The 10,091-nt window shown below is 42.6% G+C and overlaps 1 protein-coding gene across 1 annotated transcript; it reads left to right on the top strand.

The window, feature by feature from the left end:
* Positions 1–1,193: 1,193 nt before the first annotated feature.
* On the top strand, positions 1,194–4,549 carry LOC102296357 (NHL repeat-containing protein 3; the record flags this gene model as incomplete). The annotated part of the gene is given in 2 exon segments (XM_014340413.1): positions 1,194–1,396; positions 1,490–4,549. Coding segments are annotated over 2 exon segments (803 nt in total), but the record flags the coding sequence as incomplete, so codon positions are not given.
* Positions 4,550–10,091: the final 5,542 nt, after the last annotated feature.

Here is a 10,091-nt window from a genome sequence, read left to right as displayed (position 1 = left end):
TCCACTGGTTTCCTCTTTCTGGCGCAAAGTGGGCGATAAACAAACACGAGAGAGAAAAGCCGATCAGCTGATCATTGATCAGTTTCATGATTGAAGTAGAAACAGGAGCGGCAGGGGGAGAGGATGAGAGGAGGAGAAGAGGCAGCTGACAGTGTAAAGACAGAATAACTCCAGCTTTGTAGCTGAAGTCCGGGACGAATCAATACTATTTTCTTCTGTGTGTCTGTGATAAGACAAAGGGGCGGGTGCATCTGACCTCCTCGGCTGTAATTGGTCCATTTCAGAATTGATCATGGCACATTGGCCCATCAACCACCTTTCATTGTTTATGCCATTACAAAATAAACAAAAACCAAAAAACCATTGGCCCGTAAAAACGAAAAATCACCATCGGCCGAAGGCTGGTCAGCTGTGGTGTGGAGGGACATCTAACTGTGTGTGGTATTTAGTACATGATACAGCGCAGCTTTTAATCTGTGAATGTATTATCAAGGTATCTGTAATCTGAGTAGATACACCGGACGAGCTGCCAGGCCGGAGGAAAAGAGGAAGACGTCAGAGGAGGTTCATCGGGTGAACACGCAGAGTGCCAGCACGACAGAGGAAGGTGCTGGGAACAGGGTGAAATGGAGGCAGTGTGGTAACCTCCCCCTGAAAGAAGAAGATGATTTTAAAAAAGAAAAAAATCACTCAGAAAATTACAAAACGTCAGTACACACGAGGGGTTTGACACTGTGCTGCTGTTCTCTGTTTAACTAGTGCATCGGTTTGTGGACAAACAAATTCTGCAGTGTCACAGTTTTGTGGTCAGGAGTCAGTCGTGTAATAATCAGCAGTTATTTCTCTTCTCCTCCTTTAAATGGAGCACATGTCAGCTCTCAGTCCATTTAACCCAGCATGTCAGCACATCTTTCAGCTTATCCCACACTGCTGCGACCTCTCTCCCTCTCTCACACATGCACAGCATCATACAGTTCACATGCAGATCTTGTTAGTAAGAGAGTCGCTGCATCAAGCTGACTTGTAGAGCTCCTCATGGACAAACACCAGCTCACATCATTGACCTTTTACAGCCATACGTCCTCCGCAGGGACTAAAACTAAAGGACACCAAGCTTTGTTAAATGCTGGCTGCATGTGGAGTCTGATGCAGTGGGCAGATATGTCACTGTGCTTGCATTTACTTTCCTTTAGGTGACAACGCTCCAAAGGTGCTGGTGTTCACTACAGACGGAGATTACCTCATGTCCTGGAATACAACCACCCTGGAGAAGCCTCATGGAATATTTCTAGCAGATGCAGCTTCATCAAACCCCACCGTGTGGATCACAGATGTGGGGAACGGCCCGTATGGTCACTGCATCAAACGGTACACGCCATCAGGAAAGTTGCTACAGGTGATTTGGTGCTAAGTAAAGCTGTTTCTGAAGTATCTAGTGTGATTATAGGAATAGAAAACATCCTGTTGATTCTCTATTTGTTCGTCTCAGGTGCTTGGAACGCCAGGAAAAGCAGGTTCTGGACTGGACCCCCTGCAGTTTGATCAGCCCGCCGAGATATTTGTCCACGACTCTGGGGAAATTTATATTGTGGACGGTGATGGAGGGATGAACAACCGCCTCATTAAGCTGTCCAAAGAGCAGAAGGTGATGTGGATGCATGGAGAGAAAGGACAAGGCCTAGCTCAGTTCTACATCCCACACAGCGTGACCGTGGACACGGCCCAGAGGGTGTGGGTGGCTGACAGAGGAAACAAGAGGATCCAGGTTTTTAATTCTGTCACCGGGGAGTGGCTGGGGACGTGGGGGAGCTGCTTTACTGAAGATGCACCCTATTCTGTGCGCCTTACCCCAGACAAAAAGTACTTTGTTGTTGTCCAGCTCAACACCAATCAGATTTCACTGCTGGATGCGCCGCCTGTAGGCATGATTGGCCAGTGCAGAGTGGTCAGTGTGATCCAGTTGGCTGATGATGTGAAGCCCCACTTGGTAGACCTAGACCTGAAAACTGGGGCTCTGTATGTGGCTGAGATCGGAGCTCAACAAGCACAGAAGTTCACCCCCTTTAGTCTGGGTGAAAACTTCCTGTGACACAAGCTAAAACAGCCTGACTGATCATAAACGGTTTATGATCGAGCGTCAACAAACAGGATGTTTAATCCTTTTAATTAGCTGGCTTGAATCAAAAATCAAAAGGGGCTCTATCGTGTACTTTACAACTCTTTTTCTTTCTGGGACTCCACTACAGCAGCTTTGCATGATCACAGTAAGCCCACTGAGGCCCAAGTTTAATCCATGACAACCCCAACTTTAAACTCTAACCGGAGACAGTCCGAATATTTCTGTGGTTTAGAAAATGTTCTGCTGAGTATCAGGGAACAAACCACTCACCAAAAACAAACTAACACGTTCTCTAGAATATAGGGCTAGACTTGGGGTCCAATCACTAATAGAGGGTTAAAGAAACTGCCCTTTATTTTAAAGTGAACTTTAAAACTGAAAAGTAATACAATTTCACAGCCTTTTGCTCAGTGGAGTTAATTTTACCTCCTCAGTTGAAGCCTGTCCTCATTAAATGTGAACAAACAGTTTAGTCTTGTAGACATGCACGAAGAGGGGAGATGAAATGAGGTCTCCTTTAAGCAAAGACTGGTCTCAGATTCACTTCAGTTGAATTCAGTTGTATTTACATAGTGCCAATCTACAACAGCAGTTGCCTCAGAGTGTTTTATATTGTGATGTAAAAACGATATGACAGTAATAGACAGAAACCCCTCTGAGCAGGCAGAACCAGGCCCCTCCGGCCCGGCGGCTGAAGCAGAAGAGAGCAAAGAGACAAACTCGAGCCAGAGTTAATCACTGATGATTAGATCCTGCATTACAACAACGTCTTGTTCTTCTGCTGCTGCATTAACTAGTTTCAGCTACTTTTCTGATTTTGTCTTTTGTCAAAATAAGATAAATGTGAAACAGAGTATCATGGTGATTTGTTTTATCAGGCTGTTGTTGTCGGTCCTCGCTGTAGTCATGTGCCATTTGTAATGTTCTGATTTTGCACTGTTTCAGCAGATCAGAGCCTCTCTGAGATGTGTTCCTTCTTTGCTGCAGACACTTTAAGTTTGTGTGTTTTGCCTGAACCAGAATCTGGTTCAAGCAAAAGGCTGGAGCTGTTCTGATAATATCATCTGATAATATTGTTAATTCATGTATGATTGATTTGTGTTTTTTGACACAGCAGATGTAAATATTTTGCAGCATTTTACACATTAAAATCCATCCTAATGCTGTCAGCACTCATCATTGAACACGAGCAGCCATAAAGCTGTGTCCATCACGTGGTCAGGGCCTTTCCAGAGTCTAATCTGGCCTCTTTTCCTTGAGCACAACGAGTGGTTTGCATGTTGGTGGAAACAGGATTGTACATCTAGAATCAAGGTGTTTCCTAACTGTAGTTTCTGACTTGGCTAAATGTTGTGAAAGACTTTTCTCCACAGTCATTCACTTTGAGTTATTCTGTGCTTTGCACGGTAATAGTCACCCGCCACCATCATCACCGTGCAGTGCAAGAATCTGCTTTGCTCAGATGAGACATGCTTTCGTGTTTAGAGTAACGGGATTGTTGTATATATTCTCCCCTCATTAACATTCATCGACCGCAGCTGTTTGTGGAGGCTTGTACACATCAGTGCAATGGAATACGATTTATGGGCAGTTTAACGTTCTGACTTTGTTTGTTTGGCTTCTTCCAGTAACAACTCAATGATACATTAGAACGTGACAGCAGTCGGGATGTGATCAGGAAAATCAGCCTAAAGTATGAAGCTTGATAATGCAGATCCATAACAAGGGTCTGGTTATGGGAAGAGCCTTATAACATACACTGCTGAGCAGCGGGGGAATGAGGAACAGGTGACTGCATAAGTCAGGTGACTACAGTCACATGGCTGACAAACAGGCAGAGCATGTTTACTGAGCAGGGTCAGAAATCAGATTTAGTGCGGCTGAATCTTAGTCAGAATATCTCAGCCTCTACTGCTTTGGTTACTCGTAGATCACGTATGTTTCTTCCATAATTTCATTATAAATGTCAATCATTGTTTATATTCATTGTGTTTAAGAATCGTTGCCACTCACTGGTTTACGACATTAATCTGTGATCCCATGAGGCACATTTTCAGACTTGTTGGAGACTGCTGTAATATGTAAACAGTTGGTCTGTGTAGTTTCAAAAGATCATTTTCCAATACTGAGTTCATCCAAACATGTATTACTGTCTGCTCTAAATGCAACTACAATTTAAATCCTTTACATTCAATAATAGTCTGTCTTTGGGAAATTGATTTGCAGAATATCAACACATCAAACAACACACAAAGGTGTCAGGTCACTTTAAGTAGCATCCAGTAAGGGTCCCTGTCTGTCTGTCTGAAGCGCTTTTATTTTGGTGGATTGTGTTTAGGTGCTACCACTAGGTGGAGCTGTATCCACATAGTTTGTACGTCTCTCCTGCTTCTACAGCTGAACGCCAATAAAGAAATACAGCATGATGAATCTCTTCGTCCTTCATTAATGTTATTGATTCACTTTGAAAGGAAGGAACTAACTAACATATTCATGTCCACACTCTGGCCTGTAAACAACATTTTTCCTCTGACTGTGAATAACACACGAGAGTCTCTCAGTAACGAGGAAGCTGTCCTGGGGTCAGTTTAAGCACATTTGCAAGGTTTTTTGTGTTGGGCCTGGAATCTGTTAGAAACAGGAATGGGTGTGTGACGCATTGAATGAACAGACACTGTTCAGCTGCAACAGCACATGTGATATCAAAGGAGAGGTAGAAGCATCTCGTGTAGGTCAAACTGAACAATGCTGATTTTATTAAAATGTGCTAACCTCAGCCTTAATGCTCATTTGGGCTTATTTCCCAACTGATTTCATCCTCAGTCAATTATTAAAATTATTTGTAAGAGAAACTTTCAATGAAAATAACTGTTGGTTTCACCAACGTAATGTCAACGTTGTTAAAAGTTTCAAAATATGATTGGGGGCATAAAACACAGGGACATAAAGGCGCTGGGAATATTTGTAATTACATTCTGCAAACAGCAGCAAACCCGGGGCTGTTGGAGCCTCGGTGCTCAGTGTGCTCAACTAAAATACTTGCAAACAAACAAAGAACATGCCAAACAGTAAAGGTCCAAGTTCAAGCTGTTTAATTCTTTAAAAAGGTTAATTGAGGTTAGTGTTCAGAATAACAGCCTGACCTATAAGGAACAGTGCTCTCTGTACTGTTCTGCCCTCGCCAGTGTCTTAGAGGAACTCTGTAGGCGTCCATGCAAACAACAGAAAAATGTGAATTGACTAATGCCTCATTGAATAAAAAGAGAAGCGAGAGAGATTCAGGAAAAGAGCAGAGAAAGATGGGAGGACTCGGGGAAGAAAGGGGAACTATACCGAGATGTGTGTGAGAGGGAACGGGGTCACATGGATAGGAAGATGAAGGGGTACAGATGAATAAAATGCCACACAAAGCTTGGTAACACAGTGGGGTCATTGTTGCCCCGTTGGAGTGGCCTCTCAACACAGGAGCACTAATGAAAGAAGAGAAGACGGGCGAGGAGAGCGCAGAGAGATGTAGCAGCCCCGCGCTAGGAGCTGTGCACTGGGCGCTGTGATGGTACCGCAGAGGAGAGCCAGAGCGTCTCAGCAAGGTCAGGGTTCAGAAATTATGAGTCTCAATTCCTTTGATTCACTTTGATCATTTCATCTTAATTTATTTAGATATTACATTTTCTACATGTGTAGACAACGTCTCGTTCGCGGCACATTTTAAATAAAGACTGTGGCAGGCTGCAGACCCTGCCATCTGACCTATCCTCTCCCTCTGGAACAAACACAGCTCTTTGAAGGCAACTACAAAGCTCAGTCAAGCATCTCAGTCTCAGTAAATGCTCAAAATTTGTATAATTACCCTGCCAGGTAATTATACAAGCTATTGCATTCATTTCTTGGTCTTTATGTAACTCAGCTGGCTTTCTTCAGGGTAATATTAATATTTCATCCTGCTAGTCTATATGATCTGTCTGCTAGTTCAGTAGTTTGGACAATCGTCTCACAGCGCTAACTAGTAATGCTAGTGCTAGTAATGCTGTTGGTTTTATTAACTTAAACAACTGCTAATTTGTTAGCAATTCTACAGTGTCATCAAGCTAGTCATAGAATACAAAGGATTGCATGCACTAATTAATGTTGTGTTCAGTGGAACAATGAGCACAAACACAGGACACACAGGGAGGATTTTTATGGTTTATTATTGTTGTCTTTGTTGTTTTTCTTTTGAAAAACAAAACAAAAAGAAAAAGTTCAACCCTGAAACTCTGAAATCTAGTAAAGTAAATAGAAACATGAAGTATAATATATAATTTTACATTACTGGCAGTATTTGAAATATGCATTTAATAAAATGAAAGAGAGTGTGTGGGATTTCTTCGATCCTCTGTGGACGAGTCTCGTTGCTGCTCTTGCCCCGTGACCACCTCGGCCTGACGAGTAAACACAACGCTCTCTGCTGCTGCTCCTCAGGTTTCTCGCTGCATTCTCACTCGGGGGAAGCTTCAGGCCCCCTGCGAGTATCTTCCTGCGACAGGTACTTCTGCTTTTCCCGATCAGCGTGCAGCTGTCGGGGATGTGTGTGTCGTTCCTGTTGACTTCCATATAATATAAAGGAATGTGAGTGTAGGAGTTGTCCTATTCTGCACACCAGGATGGTCCCACCGACACACACTTCTGCATCTGCATCACACTTTCCTTATCATGCACGTTTCTTTTTGCTTCGCATTCTCACTCTCATACAGCTTTTGTTCTCCTTGTTCTCCTCTTCTTTTATGGTTTCTGCCTCGTTGGCTGTTTTGCTGACAGGCTCCAGCTGGATGTCATGGCTCGGAGAGAGGCGGGATCCTGAGTGTGTAGGTTGGTCTTTAGAGGCCTTCTGTATGGGGAAAGCCCACACAGTTCACCCACACACCTTCCACACACACCCAGGAGGGATTCCACTCACCACAAAGGGCACTTCCCTGTTAGAGCTATTCATTTGTTAAACGTGTCATATTAAGGACTGAGCAGTCCCCCCTCCACCCTCTTTTTAAAAACCTGGTCAGGAAAATGAATAAAAATGTTACCAAGTTAAAATCAAAGTGTTTAGTTTGATGTTTCAGTGACAGCAGTGGCGCTCAGCTCTGCGGCTGCATCTTGTAACCAGGATCAAACACAACTTCATCAGAATCCTGCCAAACGCTTGTGTCTGAGTGTTAAATGACTATTATTAACTTAAAAACATCCAGATAATGATCATAAATGGTTCACATCTATTAGTGAACATTATTCTTATCATTTCCTCGTCTAACAGTAAAAACTAGTAACTAAACTTTTAGATAATTTGCATTAATTATTATAAAGTTTTACAATTGATACAATATGAAGTTGCTCATGTCTTAATCTCGCAGAGGGTAGAAAGAACATCCATTTTCACTTTTTTAAAAATCTATTTTGTATATATGTGTGGTGTAATCATTTCTGATGGTGTGACAAATTATTTTCAGTTGCTGAAACGTGCGCTGGATGCATCAGGGCCATGCAGGACAGCTGTATGTGGGCTTTTCAGTTATAAATTTCTTTGTTTGTTTTTATCGTCTTGATTTGACAGATGTGACATGAATTTAAAATGGAAAGTAATTTACTTAAATGCCACATGTCTGCCTCACTCTTTGCCTAATGAAGACTTTGGGGAATTCAAACATTACCTGTTTTCACTCAGTTAAATATTAGACAGCTGGATTTCTATCTGCCCATTGTGCAGATAGAAATGTGTGCAAACCGTGTGCAGGGCAGGAACAGCTATATCACTAACACAGCTGCAGCTCTTTGCAAGCATCTGTACAGACAGCACACTAATGCAGCCTGCTAACAAAAGCAGTGTTGAGTTTATAGCAGTGTGAACTCCATTTCTACCTGTACATGTATCTGCAGTAGAATGTGGAGGTTGTATTGACACTGCATTGAATTCAGCACACTGTGTGATGCAGTGGGACATTATTCATGTTATTACATACAAAAGTTGTCTGTGGTAAGCACTTTTCTGCTCTGCACGAGCACTCAAAGCGCTTTCATCCCCCATCCACACATGCAGTTTATTAAACCTTCACACACATTTTATCGGCGTCTCCAGTGACCAACTCTGGCTTCGGTATCTTGTTCTTGGACGCGTAGAACTGGAGCAGCAAAGGATCGAGCCACCTGCTCTACCTCCTGACACACAGCACAACGAGCTCCGATAAAGTCATCTTGAAAATGCAGATTATTTTTCCCATCACTTCACACCCACTCACTGACTTCTCGCTGTAGCAGAAAGCTAAAGGCATGCACGGACATTACTGCTGCTGTGTCGTCAGTCCTGTCATGTCCTGTCAAATACACAAAGACACGGGAAGATGGATGAGTTGTGGCATTGTACATGTGATGGCACACTGATGGCGCTCTTTCTACACTTAAGGAGGTAAACAAATATCAGATAACTGCAGGCAGACATACTGCTGGTTCTTTAATCAGTCTTACACATTATTTTGGATCAACTGTGGGCAAAAATCCCTGGAAAATCACAGCACACGTCAGCTGAGCTCAGGAAGATCGTTTAAATGATTAAAACCAGAACAAAAGTTAAACTGATAGAGTTTCTTTGACACAGAGAAATGAGATGTCTGAATTTACTTATGTAAAGCCTGGGAATAGCAGTCCTGAGGGGCTGGGGACAAAAGAAACAGCAGGGGGTAAAAGAGTACACTGGTGACTGTCTGGACACACACACACACACACACACACACACACACACACACACACACACACACAGTAAATACATTAAGTTTTTAGTGATCAACACTATCATCAGAGCTACAAAGAAACTAAACTCCAAAACTAAACAGAGCAATGAAATCCAGCTCTTGCTCAAGCCGACAGTAATAACACGACAGTCTACGTAACTGCAGACGTGAACTGTTCTCTGTAAATCATCGATATCTAAATATCATCAGAAATGGTATCTGGTTCTACACGATGGACAAATCACCTCCGACAGAAGAAAGAAGGAGCAGTCGGGGCTGACAGATCGTATGGAGCTACCGGCCGTGCGGAGGCTGGGTGTACTGACTATCACCTTGGAGATGGATACCTGCAGTTTTATAGCGTAGCACTGGCACATTAAAAGAGTGCACGGCATGTGCGGAAAATGTGCTGTGTCGGTTTAGTTTATGAGACCCGTGACACATTTTTTTTCAGCATGTATGTAAACCTCGTAATCATTCTTTCACCTGCAGAGAGCTTCCTGACCTTCATTACAGACAGCACGGTTCATGGCTTCTGTTTCACAGGTTTAGTACCAAAGGATTATCTTTGTATTACAGTATGATGCTGACTTTTTCAGAAAAGCTTTAATATTTAGGTGAGGAGGCAGAGGGTTTTTCACTTGTGCCTGGAAACTCAAAACAATTACCTGCTCGTGATTACAGCCTATTTTATTTATTATTTCCTGGTTCATAAAATTCTATTGATGCACAATGATATCTAAAGATCTAGCGATTTGGTCCGGTACCATAAAGTTATCATTTCATTAGTAATCATAATGGTCTCAATAGTTTTTGTAAAATTTCATATTTAACTTGAAAATAAATGATGACTTTAGTAAACAGATCAGACTTCAGTTGATTAAATAAACTACCAGGATTCTGTGAGGAGACAGGAGCCTGTCCGAGCTGTCCTGGATGCTCTATATTGCCAGTGTGTATGAGACTGTCGCGCTTTGGTTTTTGGCCAAAAATGATGATTTGTGAACACAGAAACACCAGATTTTGATTTGTGTTTGTCAAATAGAATAAAACACTGATCCTGTTCAGACCTTCTGTCCACTCGGATTACCCAGTGATGAGCACACAAATGAAACAGGGGTACAGTATCGTTCCCCGGCAGAAACACTGCATCAGTTCCTGTCTGTGGTTGAACATTAACAGGCTGTGAATAGGACTGAATGTAGCTCCTGCTCTTCTGC

Source organism: Haplochromis burtoni, unplaced genomic scaffold (genome assembly GCF_018398535.1).
Source record: "Haplochromis burtoni strain Fernald_Lab_line unplaced genomic scaffold, NCSU_Asbu1 Contig_367, whole genome shotgun sequence".
Taxonomy (NCBI): Eukaryota; Metazoa; Chordata; class Actinopteri; order Cichliformes; family Cichlidae; genus Haplochromis; species Haplochromis burtoni.
The sequence above is the reverse complement of the archived record's forward strand: the minus strand, read 5'-3'. Positions and strand labels throughout refer to the sequence as shown.